This window comes from Neodiprion lecontei, chromosome 5 (assembly GCF_021901455.1).
Source record: "Neodiprion lecontei isolate iyNeoLeco1 chromosome 5, iyNeoLeco1.1, whole genome shotgun sequence".
Lineage (NCBI taxonomy): Eukaryota > Metazoa > Arthropoda > Insecta > Hymenoptera > Diprionidae > Neodiprion > Neodiprion lecontei.
The window spans coordinates 29091341-29115630 of record NC_060264.1 but is presented as its reverse complement, the minus strand read 5'-3'; the positions used below and the strand labels follow the sequence as shown (position 1 = coordinate 29115630).

General features: G+C 39.1%; 1 protein-coding gene across 10 annotated transcripts; it reads right to left on the bottom strand.

The window, feature by feature from the left end:
* Nucleotides 1-1434: 1434 nt before the first annotated feature.
* Nucleotides 1435-23373, bottom strand: LOC107227550. Of its 10 annotated transcripts, XM_015668735.2 has the most exons (18): nucleotides 22469-23370; nucleotides 20111-21240; nucleotides 10631-10726; nucleotides 10324-10503; nucleotides 9918-10124; nucleotides 9243-9490; nucleotides 8805-8994; nucleotides 8418-8613; nucleotides 7922-8016; nucleotides 7775-7798; nucleotides 7274-7318; nucleotides 7036-7111; nucleotides 6791-6958; nucleotides 5444-5588; nucleotides 5210-5317; nucleotides 4944-5096; nucleotides 4414-4446; nucleotides 1435-3541 (listed from the first exon to the last, which is right to left on the bottom strand). In XM_015668735.2, exons 2-17 carry the CDS (start codon nucleotides 20810-20812, stop codon nucleotides 4419-4421), a joined length of 2661 nt encoding a protein of 886 aa, XP_015524221.1. In that variant the 5' UTR covers nucleotides 20813-21240; nucleotides 22469-23370; the 3' UTR covers nucleotides 1435-3541; nucleotides 4414-4418. The 10 variants fall into 10 exon arrangements, with proteins under 10 accessions (XP_015524221.1, XP_046598359.1, XP_046598358.1 ...); XM_046742403.1 differs by lacking the exon at nucleotides 4414-4446 and having other exon boundaries at nucleotides 5444-5570; nucleotides 22469-23373; XM_046742402.1 differs by lacking the exon at nucleotides 4414-4446 and having other exon boundaries at nucleotides 20111-21292; nucleotides 22469-23369.
* Between the last annotated feature and the right edge of the window lie 917 nt (nucleotides 23374-24290).

Sequence of the window (24290 nt, the reverse complement as noted above, 5' to 3'; positions counted from 1 at the left end):
AACCCCTTTGTATTTTTGGTGAAAATTTTCGCGATTTTGAAAAGTGCTGGAATAAATTCTTTCGTGCACTATTCGGACGTAATTTTGCGAGAGAAATCGATTGGGCGCAGTCCCAATACGCTGCGAGCAACGGATGAAAAGTTACAGGCAGAAAACCAGAACCTGAGTTTTTCACATTTTTCAGCTGGTGATCTTTTCGTCGTCATTTCTCTCCCGTTGATCCCACGCTCTTTTTGCTGCGTTTCCTGAGTTCCTGGGGGTCCAATTAGTCGAGAGAAGGTCATGCAAATCGAATCTGAGACCAAAAATTTTTCGGCCCAAAAATACGTAAGGCTAACCCCTTTGTATTTTTGGTGAAAATTTTCGCGATTTTGAAAAGTGCTGGAATAAATTCTTTCGTGCACTATTCGGACGTAATTTTGCGAGAGAAATCGATTGGGCGCAGTCCCAATACGCTGCGAGCAACGGATGAAAAGTTACAGGCAGAAAACCAGAACCTGAGTTTTTCACATTTTTCAGCTGGTGATCTTTTCGTCGTCATTTCTCTCCCGTTGATCCCACGCTCTTTTTGCTGCGTTTCCTGAGTTCCTGGGGGTCCAATTAGTCGAGAGAAGGTCATGCAAATCGAATCTGAGACCAAAAATTTTTCGGCCCAAAAATACGTAAGGCTAACTAACCCCTTTGTATTTTTGGTGAAAATTTTCGCGATTTTGAAAAGTGCTGGAATAAATTCTTTCGTGCACCATTCGGACGTAATTTTGCGAGAGAAATCGATTGGGCGCAGTCCCAATACGCTGCGAGCAACGGATGAAAAGTTACAGGCAGAAAACCAGAACCTGAGTTTTTCACATTTTTCAGCTGGTGATCTTTTCGTCGTCATTTCTCTCCCGTTGATCCCACGCTCTTTTTGCTGCGTTTCCTGAGTTCCTGGGGGTCCAATTAGTCGGGAGAAGGTCATGCGAATCGAATCTGAGACCAAAAATTTTTCGGCCCAAAAATACGTAAGGCTAACTAACCCCTTTGTATTTTTGGTGAAAATTTTCGCGATTTTGAAAAGTGCTGGAATAAATTCTTTCGTGCACTATTCGGACGTAATTTTGCGAGAGAAATCGATTGGGCGCAGTCCCAATACGCTGCGAGCAACGGATGAAAAGTTACAGGCAGAAAACCAGAACCTGAGTTTTTCACATTTTTCAGCTGGTGATCTTTTCGTCGTCATTTCTCTCCCGTTGATTCCACGCTCTTTTTGCTGCGTTTTCTGAGTTCCTGGGAGTCTAATTAGTCAAGTAAAGGTCATGCAAATTCGATGCAGTCCCAATACGCTGTGAGTAGTGGATAAAGAGTTACAGGCAAAAAACGAGAAATCATTCGAATCCATAAATAATTACAGAAGTGTCAAATAGAATTTTCAATGCTAAGGTGAAACACTACGAATAATCATTTACCCATTCTTTACTATTTGTCTTGTGTGATGAGCGTGAACATACAATTCGTTACATAGTACAGATTACAAAGCATAGTATCATCAATAATACATGTGCAAAGTGCATTATATATTATAAGTATCTGTAAATAGGCACTAGATCGTATATATAATTCAATCAATTCTATTCCTCTTACTTTCTTACATTTCAAAAAGCTATGTATTATGTACATAATATACTGAAATGTGGATATAAATAATGAGATTCCTCATCATCTTAACTATTGCTGTAATTTCTTTTATGTTGTCAGAATGCAAAATGTCATGTTAATTAAGAGCAAAAATTATTAAAGTATCTACAGGAGTGTATGTACGGATGGATCCATTTCAGTAACTGATATACTCCAGGGAAGGCAGAAAAAATTAGGCATACATTTTGCGCGTATTGTAAACAATCAAAAACAGCTTCAATTGTACCCGTACGTTAATTGTTTCATCATAAATAATGGTTACGCAATTTTCGCATCTTCTTGTGAGTGTACGTTGATTAGCTTGTGCAAAGTATTCTATAATTACTCCAAAAATTCTGTGAAATACTTCATTTATATAATAGCCATTTTTCGAGACACTCGGTATACGCTTGTTTAAAATTAAATAAATTATAAGAAAATTTCAACAATGATTGACTCAATAATTCATTTGCAACGGTAGATGTATATCTGTATATATTTTTCAATATAGTAAGCTTTACAAAAAATAAATAGAGTGACAGGGACAGAGAGAAAGAGAGAGAGAGAGAGACAGATAAGCGGAGAATTAAAAGCATCAGAGAATTAAATGTACGTGTTGTGTGTATGTATGTATGTGTACCTAATGAGTATAATTAATATCTTACAGCGAAATATAGTAAGACGTATCTAGGTATAATAGAGATACCATATCGTATAGAAAATTGAAAAACTGCATCAAATTATAGTTGATTGCATGATTTGTATATATATTACGTAAAGATTATATGATTATATTCTCAACTTTGAATTTAACAAAACGATTCTAATTCTTTATTCGCAGTCATCGTTCATTAGCTTCTTTATTTATAAGTGTAATATATTATATATATATTTATTCATAATGATTTTCAATTTGTTTTATACCTCGTATATAATTTGCAGGATCTCATTTTTTCATCATCATTTATATTAATCTAATTATAAAATATTGTCACTAGTGGCCTAAATCACTGGCGTGTAATTTTTAATTACGCATTATATCTTCAAAAATCACAGGTGCGTGAACTTTGTACGGATAATTTACGACGAACACTAGAATTGTTTAAACAAATAAGTATAAGATTCGGGTCTCCAAAGAAGAAAAAAATTGAGCGTCGGGTTTTCTTTTTTTTTTTTAATTGCAATTTCCGTTCCAGCGTACCGAGGATTTTTGTTACAATAATTTTCGTAGCACATTTTATAGGCGATGTAAAAATAATTAATACCCGAATTGGCATTGTATAATTATGATGACCGAGTGTGTTACAGGAACGTGTACTCGGAAAATTGAGATTGGTATAAACGATTAGAGAAATAGATAGAGAGACTGGTAGTTTCTGCAAAGATTAAGTGATAATTTTATCGTGCATAAGTCAAACGTTCATTCAGTTTAATTAATGACGCATAATTGCGTTGTCAAAAGTTGATCCATGAAAGGAACAACGCGTTACAGGTCATTGTTTGAAACATACCTGTGTATATATATATATATACGTCCATATATCACTTTAGGCATATTGAAATTATATTTCCATCTTTGTTTGTAATATATTATTATATATATGTATCTATTATTAATAATATTGTAATCATTAATATTATTCACATCTTTGTGTTTCTTTAGATTATATTTCAGTGTGTTATTACCGTTAATTCTGTGACTCGTATTCTGGATAATAAACGTGATTGTTATCGATTATTTATTCGTTATCATAAATTAATTTTAATATTATTATCATTATTATTAATGTTATTAATGTAATTGTATCGTAATATTTAATTTACAACTTCTCACTAGCATAGTCGAGTCGATGGCTTTCGTTCGTGTTGCGTATTTTTTATGTACGTTCTGAAATCATATGAATAAATTAGTACGCAGTAGTTGCACAATTATCAAGTCTGTGTATTTACAATAGATATCAACAATCAATACCGACGGGTAAGTATTATTATGAATGCAATTATTATTGTTTAAAAATTACATGGGTAATAAAACGAGCAAGGATTAGTAGCACAACAGAAGAGAAAGATTGACATACACCTCGATGAAAATTATCCTTCAGAAAAAACAGAATAACAAAATCATACAAACATCGCGATTACATATTTTAGGGGAACAACTTTCATCGAGAAGACCTTAGACGTTTCAGAATCCAAATAAAGGTGTAAATTGCTGTACTGAAAAAAAGTGTTGAAAGGAATGAACAAGTGCATATCTCAAAATAGTTCTAAAATATATTCATAACGTACGCTGAGTCTATTAAAATATCGCTCAAACATTGCATATTTCGACTTTCGCAATGGTCGAAGAATTGTACTTGCAAGAATAATTATATAAAGGAGGGAGAAATACTGTTTAAAGCTTTGCCAAAAATTCACGCATACTGCCAAATATTCATACAAAATATATAATATAGGATAGGTAAAACATAGAATGAAAAGCGATTAGTCGTCGTAATTATCACTGACAAAATATCGTCAATTAATTCCGGGGTAGCAAAGAAGCCTTGCCAAACATTATGCGTTGGTTCATAGCTACGGAAAAACACGAGCAGGAAAAATGTCTGATTGTTTAAAAATTATACAGGTTGCAGTTACATAAATGCGGAGCAAATCATGCACAGGAGAAACGTAGGAGAGAATTGTCAATTGATTGTTAGTTTATTTTTTGGGATTGTTTCCTTTTTTTTTTTTTTTTCTTTTATTATTTGTTCAGCTTACCTATCCTATTCGCTCAGTACTGGCAGAAGGGACCTTTTCAAAGGTCAAAATAAAATTGCATTAGAAAAATTGTGGTATAAATATCTTACTGCGAGTTTTATTTTTTTTTAATTATGAATTATTATTATTATTATTAAGATGAATATTATTGTTATTAGATAAAGAGATGCGAGTAAATAAAGTTAAAATTGAAAATCACCTGAAGGACATGAAGAAATTAAAGAAAAAGCTCAAGAAGCTTGTATAATACGTAGAATTAAAAAATTATGAAAAAAATGCACAATATTTGCTGATTAGTATATGATTTGAATAAAATATCGTTTCGTCAAATTAATCGAATCGAAATATCACTTATTATTAAAAAATGTATGCAACCCCGTTCCTTTTTCCTTCCGCACGAAAATATATAATATTTTTTATTCTGTACGACTTTATTGTCATAATTTTAAGATAAAAATCGATCAAGTAAATAAATAAATGAATAACTACGATATTATTTTTCAAATGATAAATCATCTCGTTTTACTCACAATTCGATGCTCTGTATGGTCGACGATGAGCAAGTCGAGTCGACTTTGACGTGGCAATGCTTGTGACATTTAAGCTGACAGTCCCTGCACTCGTAGCCCTGCTTACCCAACCTTCGAGCCAAAGTTCGCTTGCAAACCTCGCAAATTGTGCCTCTGAATATTGCAGAAAAAAATTCATCGATAACGCTACCAATTCTCTCCCCTTACTTTCCCCCCTCGTTATTTTCTCTCAAGTGAACGCAGGTCACTTGACAATTTAATCTTACCCTGGCATGTGTTTCGCAATGAAGGTATGATCGTTGAAGATGTGCAATTTCGTGCCTTTTTTCCTCCATTTACTCTTTTGCGCGAGAGACAACGGCACGAGGTAGTGTCTGTAAATTATCGAAAGTTTACAATTTCAGACTCGAAATTTATGGATTACAAAGCCTGAGATCGACTGTCAAAATGAACATTCGAAGGAAACTTTTTTTAAAAATATTACTCTAATTTTTACTCACTTCTTTATCCCGTTCTCCAGGGTTTCCAGAACGAGGGTCGAAGCCTCGTTCAGGTAAGTTCGCGTCGAAGTTCCGCTCACTGCAGAAGCCTCGCTCAGACTCGACCTCCTAGACTGTTCTTCTCTTCCTGGTACGGACAGCAAACCTGTGTAAATGTTCTTGCATTACACGCCAGGAGTTTGCCATATGAAAATTTACAATTTCACAGGAAGATTTCACTCGATGGACGAACATTTCTAGTAATCTCTAGCGGTATACCCTCAAAATTTCTATTTCCATACACCTACACAATATTATTGTCCTCCAAACTTTACTTTTGGGCAGGTATAAATCGTGTAAAACGGGCCTAAACGTGGAATCGACCAGTTCTGCGCCTGCATATAGGCAACCGGGCGTTACGATATCGTTCCTAAGATGGCAGATTGAAACTCGGGCTGCCTGTCTGCAGGCGCCGAGACGGCTTGTTTCCACGTTCAGGTTCGGTATACATATAAGTATATACCCTATTCAATTACTAACAGCTATACAAAAATGCAATTCAATTAAAAGCGAAACGATAAATGTATCAAATGTATTTTTATATACAACTGTGAAATGAACTTACCAATTTGAGTAGGTGCCGTTTTGGTTATAATATGTAAATAAAAACAGAGAGTGTACAGTGAGTATGAAAACGATGATAAGAGAAACTATTTACGTCAAGTTATGTGAATAAATGAAATAATCTTACATACAACTATTCACTTTCATTTACACATTCCATATGTACTTATTGTTTGACACTTATCAGGCAAAACAATATTTCCGGCAGCCAATAATATTTATGTACACAAAAGTACAGCCCGCTATTCAATGCGAACATGTACAGAGCTTTTCATGTTAATCAAATTACGTAGAAAGGTTGTGATACGATTGGCGCGAGACTCTACCGAGTGATTGAAAAATTCCTATAATACTACAATAGAAAAATGGACTCAATTGAATGATGCTTTGACATTAGTATTTCTTAATCGATCTCTGTACGTAATTCTTCGTTTTTTTTTTCCCCACCTGACACTAGATCTTCTTTACAAACTAAATCGATCCTAGTAAAACTACACATCAATCACGAGATAAATGAAGAAGAGAAACGTCCGATTTGTCATTTTTAAAACTAACGCATAACAATTACATGTACGCAGATACTTCATGCACATCTTATGACAAAGTGTATGAAATTTTATGTGCCAAAAATCCCGAGTGTTAAGTCAGTGTTGAACGAAAACGTAATAATAACGACAGTCTGCGATTATTTTATACTATAGAAATTATTGTTTTTTGTTCGCGTTATGTTCATGGTATTCTCACCTGAGCCAGGATCGCGAGCTCTGTCGGCTGATATCGACCTCGAATGGGCTTCTTCGTACGGCGCATCACCTTCGGGTCCGACAGACCGACTCCTGTTCTTTGATCGGCCAAGGCGCCTCTTTATAGTCCCAAAAAAGTCCCGGCGTTTTCTCCGCGTCCTACCTCTCTCTGCGAGAATAAAATTGGCTTGGTAAAAAATTATCGTTTAAATAATTAACGGCGAGAAAACTCGCGACCTTACGAACCTCTGAGTCCTTCAGAATTTGAGGAATTCGGAGTGCTTTCTGGACCCGATCCCGTGCTGTTGACTTTTGTACCGTGCTGAAAGATAGAATAGGCTTTTTTAATGGCTCTGAGTGACGAAAAATATGTGTCCAATGATGACTGCACGACATCGATCGGCTATCTTTTTGCAAGAGTTAAAGATTTTTAGCTGCAGAGTACATGAAACGGGAGAGGAAAGGAAAAACAACAAGCAATTACCTCAGGCGAGACTTCTTGCCAATTTCCAGCTTCCGTCAGTGCAACCTGTTGGATTAGTAAACACACGGCACTCAGCATTCGTTATTATTAGGCTCTGAAATTTAGGTTTGGAAAGTCAGTCTCTCGTCTGGTGAGTTCTCTACCTTAGCTGCCAGCTGATTTTAATAAAAATACCGATGAATTATTCAAGTCGGCATCAGAATTTCAAAATTTTTTCAAAACCTGTTCGATCGTACTTTCCAAAATCTTTTTAATCGTCAACGGAATCCCGCACGTTTCAAACCCAGTAGTCAGTACAACATATATCCAAAAAGACAATACAGAGATAATGTATACCAACAAAAGTCTGCTTGTTAAATAAGATAAAACAAAATGGCAGATGCGTCATTTGTTACTGTACACGGGATTTGAAGCTAAACTCTTGAAATTCCACAGACACAAGATGCAAATTTAAATTTTAGACAACAATTCAAAAGATGATGATGGTGTAATGTCTCGTACCTTGACGATCTGTCGCTCTGGCTGCTGTAAAGAGAAAACAGTATGTATGCATTTTTGTTAATGACAACAGAATGGGATCCGAATCTTTTATCAAACAAATTTCAATGATTCCACTCTTAGTCTGTAGCTGAACAAAACCAAACTTACTCTCTGCTGGCTGTGGACTATCAGCGTCCCTTTGTTCCCGTTGAATTGGCCCGTCCTGTACGGAGAATCGAGCCCATTCCCATTGGAGAGGTAATCTGAAATTGGACCGAAACTTCATATGCAACGTTCTGGTTTCTGATCGTCAAGCAATCAAAAATGGATAAACTGAAGTCTAGTCTAATGTCGATTTCCCCAAATTCTATACAACGACCAGTCAATAAACACATAAGGAAAAGAGAGAGGTTAAAAAACGAAAACGGGGTAAAGACAACACATGGGTACAAAACCGAGTAATCATATATATGGACAAAAAGTGAACACGATAAGAAATTAAAAATTGAGAAATTAATAAATGGAAAGGTACGATAAGAACGGATGTAATGGGAGAGGTTGGAAAGTATAAAAACTATGACAAAAAAAAAAAAAAACTGTTGGCGGCGTACTACGATCAGAGGGTAGACCACACGGAATAATCGACTGTGTATATCATAATTACCACCCCCTGGAGACTGACTGCCAGAATCGTATAAGATAAAGGTGCTGTTACCGTTGTTGTAATTTAAGCTAGTGTTGTTCAGATGTTTTGTTGGTGTGTAGCTACGGGTCGGCGATTGGACCGGCTTAATGCTCTCTTTGACTTTGTACGGTTTGGTCCCGATCTGCGGCACCTCGGCGCCCTCGATGAAGAGGAACTGAAAGTCGAAATATCGAGTGAGACTAGCCGCACCATCGAAGCATTCGCAATGGTCAAACGGAACAAAGTTGTAGGAGCAACGAACAAATGCGAGGACATCGGTCCGACTCGATGCTCGGTACAGTACATAGCGAAGCCCAAAAATCCCCTGTCGAAAAAAGGGAATGTCAGTGACACGCCTCATGCTACCTCGACTGTCAGGGTCCCCGTAACTTCGTCCTGTTCATAAGGCCGAGCCTGCAGAGGTATGATTTGTCTCTGACTAGGGTTGATCAGCAATTCCTCCACACCCACGATCCCAAGTCCCAGGAAACGCTGCCCTTTATTAACGTGGTCGTAAACCTCCAACAGCACCTCCGACGTGTTCTGACTAACGTCGCTGAAAAGAAATTTCATCTCACAATAAGACATTCAACAAAGACCTCCCAGGGTTCCCGGAAGTTCTTTGAGACCGCAAAGAATCCGGCACGAAAAACGTTCGCATGACTTTGTGGATTTGGGGGTATTTAGAGAATTAATGAATAGCTACGAGAATTCAACACCTTCGTCCGAGCGGTTAATTTACACGAATCGAGTAACCGTATAAGTGACTGTCCCACCGATGGTATTTCAATACATGAGACTTACAACAAGAAAGCTTCGTCCCAATGCGGATTGTTGACGTTGTCCTTTTTGATGGAAGTTTGATTTTTCTGTGGTGGTTCGTCGAGTTCTACAACGCAGTAGGGTTCCTTGCACCCTTCGGCGCCACCGATATCGGATGCCTTCACAATCTTGACCAAAAGTCGTCGGTCGCCACGGGCGTATTGCATTGTAGGGGAGTGCCTCTGGTGGATCTGAAGATGTTGTTGATCTGTCACTGTATTCGAATAATTCTACAAGCAAAGCGAATTGGAGAACGTGTTCGTTTATTCGTTTATTTATCGCCGGTAAACAGAGGATACATGAGAATCGCACCAAATCGAGGAGGTTTAATCATACGAATGTGTATAGGGGACTGAAAAGGAGGATGAACTTTTGGAATCCATGTCATTCGCAGTAACGTTGGCCATTTAACTACGTGCAATGTTTGCGCGATGTCGCAGAAACGGTTCAACCGATTTACTTCAAATTTAGAGAAAGCGTTGTTGGATAGTTTACCCTCCTTGCCATTATAAATTTGTGAATAAAAGGAACCTCTTGAATAAAACAAACCCCTATCAAATTGAATCTTTGCAATGGTGGTGGATAAACAAGTTCCCAGAATTGGCCCACTTTTTTAACCACCTACTAATTCTTACCTCTTTAAAAAACTTTGCTCACCATACTGTCGTAGTGAAGAGGCAGGGAGAATCCCGGCTGCGGTGGTGGTTCTCTCCATAGTCTGGGGCAGGTTGGGTACTGTACGAGGTTCAGATGAACGTTGGTGCCACGAAGCGCACCGACGACGATCTCGGTCACGACCTCTTGCAGCTGGCTCTCGTCCAGGTCCTTCTTTATGGTTCCAACCGGAGCCAGAGACACCTTGACCTAGGGGTGAAGCGTTCGGTAACAATTTCGTTGACAATTCAATCGGTTGAATGAACAGGCGAAGTCTACCGCGTTGGTAAAGGTTCGTCACTGAAATTCTCAATGATGACTAATTGGCAGTGCTCCGTAGCAGGAGAAGAAGAGCACGAGGGTGAGATTTACTTGGTATAGTCAACTACTAGGTAAACATTTAACGAACCTCCGGCCATCCGTCGCACTTCAGATCCAGCAGCAGCTTTTCTGTGATACAGACCAAGTGAAGTCGCGCTCGGAAACGGTTAACGTTGACGCGATAGTGACTGGCTTCGACCTTTTCACCTCGCTGTCGGAACGCTTTTAGCTGAAGAGCCGGCGTCGCTTCGCAGTCGCAGGTAATTGTCTGTAAATACACAACGTCAAGCAATTGTCAACGAATAATTACTCAGGGGTAGATGATGCTACGTCATCGATCATGACAATTATTCAACGCTGGAGCGTTATTTATAATTCGGTTAAAACACACTTACGACGTCGTCCTTCGAGTCGCATTCGCAGAAGATGTTCGAAAGGACAGGTGAATGCGTCTCGGGAAGAACCCGCACGAACTCGACACCGACACCATGCTGAAAGTAGATAATTAGCTGGTAAGTTGGAGCAAATGGACTATATCGTATGTAACTGCGTACACTGGATCGAGTTGCAAATACGCTAAACAGTTTCGTGCATCCAAGACTAAAATGGTTTTTCATCGCTTCGTGTACGGTACCCGAATGTATATAATTAGTGTAATTACAGTACCTGGTTGGATCTAGTTACTTCGCTCGAGATGTAACAGGATATAAATAATAAAAAAGAAAAAAGAAAAACCAGGAAACCAATCCTGCAGCGAGACACGTTTAGTAAATCTATACGGATTGAACATTGGGTTTCTTTTGCTGTGCTTAACTTTAAAAAGCACACGAATCCATCTTTTGTGAGTGAAAAACAGTAACTAATGACCCTTCTGCACGAGCGTAATTTTTCAAATTCGGTGTATGCACATCTTTACAACCGTACGACTGCGCCAACTTCCCATTTTCTATGCATGATCGATCGTTAACTGTAACATAGCTCTGAGAATTCACCATATTTTTACATCGCGTGATCCGCTGCCATGGCCTACATGTAGGACATTGATTTCTAACCCGACTAATTTCTACACACGAATAATGTAAACAAAGGAATTGATTTGTGGGAACGACTAGTTGATTTGATGTTCCCACAGAAACCACAAACCTCGAATCGTTATCCTTATCCCTAATACTGCCTCTTGCAATTGCCACTGTAAAGGTCACACGCAATCCACATTACAAATATACGTCTCATATATTTTTTTTACACTGCAGTACATGGGAACTAAAGAAAAAAATGGAAATTGGAACATGTTTATATATAATGGAACTTTGTTTTATACGAGAGAAGTTTGAAGAAAGATTTATTTACTCGGCCATTAATTTCGTCTTTAAGCCTGTTTATTTTCTTACCGTATGTACAAAAAATTAGGTGAGAAATTATTCTAAAATGATCGATTCATCTTCGAGGAATTGTTGTATTTAAAAAAAATTCACATTTTTTCAACTTGCTACGTGTCAAAATTTTGAGTTCACTAACGAGTTCGATTGATGAGATACACAAGTGATTGGAAAATGTCAATTCCATGGTTGAACTTTTGTTATCATAACAATCTGTTTTCATTGCCATCATTGAGGCTAAATTTGTGATGATTGCCTAACTAAGATATAAAATAATAACATCCAACTGCACTTAAACTAGTTTAGTTTTTTTTTTAGCGAGTAAAATTATGTGTGTCAATCATTCAGTGTTATGTAAGTTTTGGCCCTTCGGTATAAGAAAAAGTGAAGTGATCAGAAACGGACGTAAATGCGTGTCAGCGACTGGCATGTACGTATAATGAGGTCGCGACTGAAGATAAAATGCTTGAGTTATTCTTAGCTTCCTTTTAATTTGTTTACCAACGCCTTCTTATCCAAACTGTGTATGCAGACATGTAAACGGCGTGCAAAAACAGCACAGGCTTTGTTTTATTACAATATCACGTTTCGCTGCAGATTCCTTTGAATTTCCTGTAGTGGTATGGAACATGAGTTGATGTTAAAGAGAAAAGTAATGAAATTTTTCGGTTGGCGTATAGGCATAAAAAAATGCACGATATCACAATTTTATACGATTGACACAATTTTTTAACCAGATAGACAATCTGCCAACAAATTTCATTTGAAATGAACCGCATGAATCAAACAAGTCCACACCGCTTTAATCTAGCTGCCACCTTGTTGCAAAGTAAAATGGTTCAGGGACGATAATTTCTACTCTACGACTGGTAAGCCGTAAGTATAATAATACAGAAGGAAAGGTGCGCTTGAATCCAAACCTAACGGATCGCAGTTCTCCGTTCACTCGTGGTTCCTAGTTTTCTCTTTCACGCACAGCTGAACATCGCACGGAACTCCGTAGAGTAGCAGTGACATAAGCAGAAAGTCAATACGGAGCACACAAAATTAGTTTTCACCAACTTTTAGCGTTGTTACATTAGAAATTCATAGTTACATGCATGCCTGCGGTCAGGTTTTTAATTAGCCATGATATCACGTCTGCCGAAACCATGGTCGCCTGAGTAATCGCGAACCGTACAGCGAACGAGAGACCTTGGCCGGTTCTGGTGTGGTGGGGATCCAGAATTAAATTCGGTAAAAAATGAAAACGGGTTACGGACCGTCTATCATCCACTGGATCCCGTAACACACGCCACGACTCTCGAACCGTATCTTCACACCCTGATCCGCAAACCGATCTGCGTATTTTCATTGAATATTTCTTATAGCCAAAGAAAACCGCGTGCCGTAGTATATGCCAAGGATTAGGCATTTTGAATCAGGTATTTGAGCTATAAAAATTTCGTGGGTGAAAAATTGAGGCGCTTGTCTACGTGGACCTTGTAGCGGACGTCGAGAGGATTCCAACGATACCTAACAAAGCGACATTCTGACGATTCTGTGAGGACATATCGCGTCTGGAAGCATGAGAGTAGCCAGCGAGGAAAGTGTGACTAGCGCGCGAGCCGATCGCGCTAGTGCCCGACCGCTAGTTGGGGCAACGCCGTTCTGGCGTTCTTATTCAATACGCAATAACTCACGAATAAGGCATGGGAAGGATGCTTTGTCGCATATCCTTGGATTCCTCTTACGCTCGGCTACAACCTTGGCACTAAGAGAAACAATAATTTCATACACCGTTCAAAAAAACCGGCACCATTCAATATCCCGGAAAACTGAAAGTGTTAAAAATAATGAATCAAACCAGAGAACTGCTTTCTGAACAATAATTGTTCACCGTCTTTACTCTTCGCAGAGGTAATCTAAATTTTCAATGTATGTACGGTGTCTGTTGATTCAATTTGTAATACTAATACGTAAAAAGTCCTGAAAACGGGTATAAAGCTGCGCCGTTTGAACAAATTAAAATTAAATGCTATGTTAATCGTTTTTTTTATAACAAGCTATTTCGCGTAATGATATAAGCATTTCAATCGAATTTATACGAATATCTGCTTTTATAATTGCGTCACAATTTCATTATCGTTAAGCAACATTATATAGGTATAATTGGTGGTCAGTGTGCAGCCACTCCTTGGAGCAATTTATAGCCGATGACATAGGCTCTCTACTTGTTACGTATAAATTTTTACGTTCCAGCTACTGCCGCGTATATGCGTGACTCATATTATTCTTTCCTTTAATTCGAACCATTATCGTACTACATTATTTATGTACGTGATATATCCGTTAATTAGCTTAGAGAAAATATCACATATTCAACATTATCTCGTCAGTTTTCGCGATTATTTCTTCTTCAGTATAAACAGCCATGTTCAAAATTTGTTTGACAATTTGTACCATACCATACTATCAGCTCGTTGACCCATGCATATACATGAATTTCCTTAAAAATATCAGAGGCTCTGATCTTCCACGTCCCTGTCTTATCCTATCGATCTATCGCTTCAATCTGCGAAGGAACAAACCTATCAGACCCTACGAGTAGGAAAATGACGCTCCACCCGTCGATCGATCGCTTTCAAAGCTGTAACAGCCCTTGGTCACAGCTATAAGTTCATCCCCTGTCAATGAAGCGCAAAGTATTGGAGACCCGCCGATGGAATTCGACGCTTCGATGCGGCAACAAGGAAAACTTATCCGAATTAATTGGCTTTCCAAAAGTTTATTGACACTACCTTTATCTATAATTATGTTATTGATTGACGCACAGTCTACGACGGGTTATTGATAATACTCCCAACATCGAAATGTAGGTATACTATTGAAACGAGTTATGTTACGTTTTGTCGAGTTGGTGAAAGTACGGAAAAATCACATGCGGGCTTATAATCGGAGCTGACACTAATCGCGACGTGCATATGCGTAGGGATGTCAAAACATATACACATCTCAATCATGAATTCCAACACGTGCGCGACGCGCATAATTAATTCGCTCATTACAGCGCGGTTCCTCCATAGCGAATGTAAACTAACGATAATGTATAAATATAAGTCGCGTGACGTTAATAAGAACTTGGGTACAAATGACATGGAAGTCTTTGCGCCGCACGCTGAGTGCATTCTAATTCGCAGTAATCAATCCGTTGCCAAAAATCAACCCTGCGATACTGTAAAAATATTTGTATTGTGTGTATCTGCTTCCGAAATTTTGAAGCCAGATTTTTTTGAGACAAATTTGAGATAGGGAATTCCTAAAGAAGAAAACGAACTTTCGGAAGCAAATAAAAGTATCTTTTCATTCGTTTAGTATTTTTGCAACATTTAAAAAAAAAACATTTTTATACATCCCCAAAGCCGAGTTGAGATAACCGGTCTCATTTTCAACGACGTGTATGCATTGAGAAAAATTTCATCTGTTACAGTAACTAGAAAAATTGAGTAAAACAGGTATCGTTAAAAAACTGTTTGAATACTGTTGGAATTACGAAAAACGTGGTGCGCCTAACCATTTTGCGCTACTGTCGATCCTTTTTTGGTAATTGCAACGCAAAATCAGTTTGTGAGGTTTACTCTATTTTTTTAGTTAAATAAGGCTTCAACGTCAATTTATCGTCACACAAGCGTTAAATTTTCGCAACAGTTGCAAGAAAATATAGCAACAGCGATCGTAATGAGAAAGAACAGCAACGGATACTAGACTTTCCGGTAACAGCTAGAAAACTAATTTTTTTTTTTCTACCTGGAACTATATTTTTCGATTGTGGTAAAAAATAAAAATAGTTAAAGACTGAGCGGTAACCGGAACTGAAAATTTCTCTCAGTGTACATATACAGTGCAGACCGGCGGCGTCATCGCTTCGGCGAGGATTATTTTATTTTTCATTACATCAGAAACAGACGGTATAGAGGCGAAGGTTTCGTCACGGGCTGTCAGTGGCCTCACGAGTGGCCGCCGCTGACGTCATCCGTTCGAAATAACCACATGTCTTTGCGCATGTGCGCTCAAAGTTCTGCACGCGATATGTATGTATGTACATAAAAGCGACGTAAGTATAGATATAAGTATGTTCTGTCTACGTACATTATGGCATAGGCAAAGAGTTAAAAGGAGTTCACACATCGTCGTAAATTGGACGTACGTAACGAGTTCTCCTTACGCAGCTACGTCCCCCGTGATTACAGGAAAATTGATATCCGAAAATCTAAACGAAAGAATTTCTCGTCATTTTTAAAAATATTTTCGCTATTGCACGAAATTTAAGAAAGAAATTTGAATTCAAAAAACGTTTACCAACAGTTTTCCCGATCTTCGACCAATGACGATTAAAATATCATACAGCGGTGATTCAAGTTTGTTTTTAGACGGCTTCTTATACTTTGCTAGCTTCCAAGATTCTAACGCTCATATACCTACCCTGCACATCCGGTGCGGTACCCACCGAACAGTAATTCATTTTAGATCTCTCTTTCTGGCAATTACTTCGCTTCTACGTATATTTCTCGAGTCTAGCAAGAGATTCCCGCAGACAGTTTGAAAGTAACAGTTGCTTAATGGTCAGAGAAGATTAGACAGCACATCTAGCCGAGCACCCAGCCTAGAGTATAAAATATTGACTAAAGCTTTCTATTTCAAAGTTATAATCACGTTTCGACGATTACAAAGGGTTCGGATCGAAAGCGCGAGCTTGATCGTTAAGCGCGATTTTATCTATACCTATGTTGTACGCGTATCCAGGTACGAACCTCATTATAAATTTATGATAATTTACCCGCGGTGGTTCGGTGAGTTTTATACGTTTATGGATACAGGCGTATAAGGGGTTGCGGTGACGTCACAGCTGCGACGCTTATCGATTCGAAACGCGCCTCGTGCCACGCGATGACGTCACGATATAAAAAAAGTTTCCAGCCTAAAGGTCTCCGTGAAATTTCCCTTAGAATTTCAAACGTCGGAATTACACCAGAATCGTCGAAAATTGTTCCACCCCTGGTGAAAATAATTTCTACGCCAAACTACGATAAAGTGCAGTTCGTTGAAAATCGTAGGGAATTGTCGAAAGGCGTCGAAAATTGTAATATTTTGCATATAAAATCAAAAAATTTTTTACGAAAAATTATAAGAATTCACAACTTTCTATAAAAGATGATTAACAATTTCCCACACGGAGAAAATAGATTTTTCTCTCGTAGTATTATTAGAATTCCGTTGGAAAGTGCAAGTTCTTCTGAACTCCATGAATTTTTGAACCACCGCTAGATGTCGTATATCTCTCACGAGGAAAACTTACGGCAGACAATTAAAAAAAAATACCTAGCAGAATTTCGTTCTGCATTCAAAAACTGATCTTATGTTTAGAACATATTCCAGACGGATTTAGAAAATCTGTCGTATATTTTTAAACTCACCTTGTCGCAATATGCGAGTCTTGTGAAAGTAACAAACATTTGATACTTTTCTAATCCAAGAATTTCACAATATTCGACAACAAATGATATCCATTTGCGAATCTGCAATTGTTTATAAAATCCGACGATAACCTGTGAAAAATTCTATGTCAGAACTACGAAAGTTTCCGAATTTCTCTACTTATTAGCAAAACCAATTTTGTGGTTAGGCGTCTAAATTATTTCCACCAGGTGGCGCCGCATCGATTTGTAAGTGGCTTAACATCGGAACAGGGAACTCGGTGACATCTTTCACCGCTAGGCTGAGTAGCGAGTTATCCTTGTCTCGCAAGAGAAACGAATCGAACTATGCAGCTGTCGACCAGGCCAGTACAAGTACGCTTTCACGTAATTATAGTGCAGATGAAAACACGTTATTTACTTGCGTTATTAATTTCACCAAACGTACCCAGCTATAAATATACCTACACCTACATGTGTATACAAATACATGTACCGCATATGTTTATATTTTGGCACCTGGTGGTGTGCGGTCAATGCTTCGAAATTAATCAAAAGCGCGCCTACGCGCATATTAATATTGTGCAAAGCAAATACTTCCGGAACTCGTTTACATTATCATAAAAGCTTTTCCAAGGTGAAAGAAGGGGGGAGTATTATTGCTTTCTTCTCGAATGAAAAATCTAGGTTAGAATTAACAAGGTTAGTGAATACTTGACCGACCGATACCGCCTCACTTCCGGTGATAAGACTTCGCCGTGAACAGTACCTTGAAGCTATCGCGTTTCCGAGAAGACGAGGTTGAAGTTAATAACGTTGCAGTAACGATGCGTGTTTCGGAAACATCGTTACTTCCTACCTTTAGAATTGTCCAAAACTTAGTCAGCCATGATAAACAAAACATATTAACATTTTTAAAATTCAACTCCTAGAAGATCGTTCTAAAATTCCTCAATGAAGATTTTTCTTCCCCATATTTCGTTACGATAACGTTACTAACTTTAGGCTCTTCCGAAAACTGTGTTCTGAATCAATCATTCAAGGTCTTATGGGACGTATATATTCTAAACCAAAAGTGAGTCTCGGTGAGAATATTGAATACTTCGCAATGAAATTAAAGTCTCAAAAAAATCAATCACAACCAAGATAATAATAAAATTCGTTTTATATATTAATAATGCGAAAAAGATATTAATAAATTATTTAAACAAAGATTTGTGTAACAAATCTCTAGTGACCTTTTTGTTTGTTTCGTATAGAATGAATTGATTTTGTGGTTTTACGAATATTAAGTATTTTATTATTGAGTAGAATCATTTAAACGATAGATCTTCTTGTGTAGTCTAATTGTTGTCTTTAAATTTAATATTAGTTGGCAGTTTTTTTCATACCCCCTGTAGGGACCTCACATTTAAGCTTACTGTACATTCGAAATTAATTTTGGCAATGAATTATTATTATTATTATTATTATTATTATTATTATTATTATTATTATTATTATTATTAAATTATTCTACTGAATAGGTATGAATGTTTTGGAAATTTCCCCTTTCCCAAATACTCTAATGCTCTATTTATGAAACTATTTGTTTCAAGTCTCTAAAACTTCTTCAGTGTAATGGATAACGATTTTACGAAAACTGTTCCAAAAATTCAGGACTTTTGATACATTTTTCCAAAAATTGCGAAGTGTTCAATATTGTCAGCGAGACTCACTTTTAGTTACGCATACACGTCCCATAAGACCTCAAGTCTATACGTATAAATTTTGCTGGTAGACACCGAAGTACGCGGCTGTTGTACGATTTGCAAAATCTTGATTGAGGAGGAAAAGTTAGATCGATACGCATCCCTGTGTTCACCTATAATTGTTTATCAGCCCGGCAATGAAACACAAGATTGTTATATTATGACAGCTGGTCAGCCAACTGTGTCGGTCGTAAAACTGATCGAACGATTCATCGCCGGCATTCGCAGTAAAGCCAAATCTCTCAACCGGCCCCTTGAAATGAAACTGATCCCTAAATTCCATAGCGAACAATGCACGCCTCTGTTTGCATTCGATAACAAGTCTCTAACGCAACTCGTAAGTGGGCCAAGCGAGCGAGTCTCCCTAACTGCGTTGAATCGCCTCAAGTCCAGCTGCTCTGACAGTGTAAAATTTGTAATACTTCTCATGGTTCACTTCGAATCGTCCGAATTACTTGACGATGAGAATATCTCGGTGATTCTGGATTCAACGGATGCAAGGAAAGAAGTTGACTTCACTGTTGGTTCGTAACGTGAAAATTCACACTTTCGGAGAAGCTGAACATCTCCTTGGTTCTTACCTACACACCGGCAACCGAGTATATTAATAAATGCAAGGACGTTCTTTACGTTGCAACACGCGATACACGATCGATTCTGGCAATTTTCAAAGCCAAAAATCATCTCGTAAGCATTTGTGTTTGTTTGTTTTTTTTTTTTTTTTCAAGTTTCTTACGTCCAAGTCAATTTCGACATAAGTCGACGCCGCTGTTGATTACTCAAAGTCTGCCAATTGCGACACGCTCCAGAACTGCAACACCGTCACGTATATAGTAAACGTAACCGTGTAAGCCGAGTCAGAATTGAAACGTCGTTCTGTAAGATCCCTTTCGCACAACTTTTGAATTCAACTCTCTTCAAATGCACTACAGAGACTGAGCGGGTGTTCGTAAACGAAATTTTTTTTTTTCTAAGAACGTACGTGCCGAGTAGACCGGGTTACACGTTATGCCAAACTGTAGCCGTAATTATCTGCGGAGCTGTCGTGATTATTCTTATTCAAGTCACGTTTGCTCGGCAGCGATCTTTCAAATGCCCCGAGCCCACGAAGCTCGTTCCGCACACAAAAGGCTCGTTCGTTATTTCATCCTCATTCGCACATATATACATACAGACGACACGTAGTCGGGGATAAATAGCAAAAGGAGAGAGAAATAGCAATAAGAATAATTGGCACTTAATTGGAACATCGCCTTCCGAAACAAACGGCGTGATCCAGAGGCCTGACTCACCTCCTCGACAGAGCCGGCGGTGAATTCGTTGAGTGAAATTACCCAGGTGGCGAGTAGCTCGTTGAGGATAACAAGGTCCGAGTGCAGCCACACTATCAGCTCGTTCACCCATCGCACAGCCTCGGCGTCAGCCCCGGTAGCAGTTGGAAGATGAAGAGCCCTCGAGCTTCGCGCGGGGCTTATCAAGGGACCGGAAGTCTTCCGTGTGAGCCGTTTCCTCACCGGTGGTGTCGGCGGCACGTACCCCGAAGATCCACCCCCACCTCCGCCGGGACCAGCGGCCAAATTTCCGGGACCAGCGCCGATCGACGAAGACTTCAGTGAAACTGAAACCGGAGAGGACGCGTTCCGCGAATTTTGGGCACTCCCTTTGAGCCCACCGGCACCAGGACCTCCGACACTAGCACCAGCACCGGGAGTGACAACACCGTCCACAGTTGCGTGCGCCGCGAATCCATGACCGTCTTTAACGGATCCGGACGCCCCGATGGCGTTCAGGGCGAACCGATTGTAAACGTATTTACCAACGCACAGCACTATCAGCCCGAAGAGCATCCAACCGAACACCAACATCGATAGTGTATCCATGGTAGTGTCACCGGCCGAGTCAAAACTGCATATCAGATCGTCCACCCGCTCGGCCAAGTCGGCCATATTGCCCCATCGTTCTGCCAACCAAGTCCAATTGGAATCCAAAAACATTCTTTTCTATTTTCACCGACGAGCAACCGTCTCCCGGCCCCCACCAAACAGCCAACCAACACGTTGCCTATTTATACCCTTTCCTGCACCCTGGGCTGCTCGCCGGACGGATCTCACGTTTCTCCTCCGCGCTACCGGCGCCGGTTATGCGGATTGCGATGCTGACGAACCAGCGACGAGATCGTTTCAAACTCGATCCGAGCACGTGGCATCTGTCAAGTTTCAAGCACTTCACCCTCGTGCGGTGTTTGTTATCGAACGGAACGTTTCGCTTCCATCGGCGAATCAACCGCGGCGTAAGGCACTGCTGCAACTGCTTCGTTTGCGATGACCCAAATTCTCATCGGATTTCCCTCGGTTATCAATTTGCTGGTCGCCACTTTCACCGACAGGAAAACTTACCCGATATGAACTCGGCATGTCACCATCTGCGAACAGTCCAGGGCCCTGGATCGTTAATCAACTTACGTCGATCGGCGCCTGTATGTGTAATATTGTATAATACACTACATATAAAAGTTCACGAGATTCACGATCGATGTCAATGTTAAGTAGATTCAATTTCCTTATGTAAATTCCAAGTAAGTGCACGAGCTACTTGAAATTGGTACTGAACGTTAACTGTGTCCGAAGAGACAGTCGTTTTCTCAAACGCGAAGAAGCTGTGAAGTTCGGAGAAGTGAATGCCGTATGATATTTGAAAGCGAAAGCGTCGAGAATTCCAAATGTTTTCCATCACAGCAGAATGCTAGGATGAGGGATACCGCCATGCCAGTTTTTTAATTTCAAAAGTTTTCTCTTACCACATTCTGGGACTTGGAACTAATCGGCAATCCTATTCTCGAACCGACAAAAGCTGTGTGTACACTGAGAAAAATTTCATTTGTTACAGTATCTAGAAAAATTGAGTACTAACGTTGATCGTAATGATAAAGAATAGTAACGGATACTAGACTTTCCGGTAACAGAAAACTAGAAAACTAATTTTCATTTTCTACACTGAAAGAAATTTTATTGCAATATTTGGTTTTCCGCATAGCATTTTAGGGACAACCGAGGTACAATCATAAACATTCTTAGAATAATAGGACATTATACTATTTCTATATATATTAATATTATCTTGACAAGCAAGAATTACTATATGATCTTTGAAACATTGTTATAAATGTTGTGCATTTCGTTATTCACTATCGTACTTTTCACGACTGTACCGCCGATTGTCCCTAAAATGCTATATTTTATTGTACTTTTGTGTACGGGGAAAAGCAAATATTGCAATGAAATTTCTTTCAGTGTACCTATAACTATATTTTTCGATTGTGGTAAAAAATGAAAATAGTTAAGGACTGAGCGGTAGGTGGAACTAAAAATTTCTCTCAGTGTGTCAAACTCATGTGGTGCTTTGAACACGTGGTCAGCCTGGACGTTTCGTAGTATCTGATAAAAGTATCCCATACGGTTTGCACTTGGCGAAAAAAATTTATTTCTCAATTCATCAGATAAAACGAACAAATAATCGCGGTGTCGGTGATATTATTGGAACCCTATCTCTCATCGATATTTTCAGAAACAATGACCGATCGCTCATGTCACAACAATGTAAATCTGACTACAGTGCATCGAACACATCTCAACTACGAACGAATGGTATACCTGTGAAATGTGCAGAAATGAGATTCGACTACCGATATAAACCGCAGCATCTTCCTCTCCGCATCAGCACCGCACCCCGAACGTGACCATCATCTCCGCGTGGGGTAAAAATCGTCGATCTCTATCTGCCACTCGAGTGACGGACCACAGTTTGCACTATTTCCATGCGGTCGATCTCCACTTTATCCCGACCATGCGGCATCTGTCAGCTGCGTAAACTCCCTAACCGGAATAACAGAGCTTCCGGTGTTCGCGTGCCCGCAGGAAATGACTAAAATCGCCAACGGAGATTACGATAAAAAGTCTCGGTCACCAGCTACCGCGCCGCATCAAAGCTGCGAACTCGCGACTCTCTGTGCAAACCGCAATGCCGCTGCCATTCGTTCGAGTACCGGTTCGTTCGACTGCTCGGAAACTACTCCGCACCTTCAACACGCCGACTCCCGGAGACCGACTGCGAAGAGAGACCCCCTTCCTTGTGCCTCACGAATGCCAACCTTTGACGCCGTCCCGACGACCGAGTATCGATCCACCTACACCGACCTCGACGCACTCGTAATGCACTGTTGTGTTTTCGGTATGATACGTCGTCTCACACGCACGATTTGACGCAGAGCTAAAGAGATATCCGCATTATCTTCATCCGCGAGATACAACATTTTAAACGTGTTTGTAAGGTGTAAAATAATCGCGGTACGGACTTCCATGGAACACTGTTTTACGTAGATCCAACACCGTCTGACTTTCGAATTCTGAATTATTGACTTGAAAAAATTCTTACGTAGTATTCCACACCGGCGACTTCTGGTCAGTTTTTATTTATTTCAATTTTTTATTTTCACGTCGTCGAGCCCGGAAGTGAATTCGTCAACGCGAGTCTCTTTAACGTTTACGCAAATGAATTCACGTGCCATTGGGATATCGAGCGATCACCCAATTCGGCGGCAGACTGTTTACGATACTTAAGTGTGTATACGGTTTCTTGGCACTCGCCTCGTCTCCGTATCGAGTATAACATCATCGACGATATTACCTTGGACATTTGACTTTCATAATAGCTGTTTGAATACAATTTTTTCCTTTCCATTTCTAATGTGTTGACTTCCGTGGGAAGATGTGTATGTACATACATGTAACGAATTATGTATCTTCAAAATCCTAGCGTTACAACTTAATCCTTGACTTTTCAGAAATCATTCTCAAGTCGCACACTTTCGTTTCATCTGTTCTATTCTCACCGAAAATTATGTACTTATTTTACTCGAGGACCATGCATTGCCACGGTCAAAATCTCGGAGTTTTTATTTTCGGTAACTCTTCCCACTCGAAGTTGCACGTTTTATTAAACGTGTTTGAAAAACTTAAATCAACATTAGCAAATCTTCACTGCAGAACAATGAAAAGAACCGGTACAAACTAGGCTATAATTAATCCCGTTTAAATATATTTTATTTCTAGCATATCATTATAATTATTTACAGTTTGCACAATCAAAGTCACGTTGGATATTAGGGAAAGATAGGCAATGTATAGTACAAGTTATACATTATAGGAATACAGGGGGGGGGGGGAGGATATATATATATACATACATATATATATATATATATATATATATATATATATATATATATATATACACATATATATCGGATAACGGTTGTGAAAATAATAATTCGATGTGTAATCATATGAATTCGTGTAAATATCACGTACACATTAAACGTATACAAGAAACCTTTTATGGTATAGCGTAATACGGTTATAACAGTATACATTACACACATTTTTGGTCCAACCCGATTTTATACGCGTAGATATA

Coding starts and splice junctions, on each gene's coding strand:
- LOC107227550 (XM_046742402.1), bottom strand. CDS start 20,812: ATGTTTTTGGATTCCAATTGGACTTGGTTGGCAGAACGATGGGGCAAT. Junction 8,017..8,417: donor CAGTCAGTCTCCAGGGGGTG/GTAATTATGATA, acceptor GTCCAATTTCAG/ATTACCTCTCCAATGGGAAT. Junction 7,112..7,273: donor GGCAAGAAGTCTCGCCTGAG/GTAATTGCTTGT, acceptor TCTATCTTTCAG/CACGGTACAAAAGTCAACAG.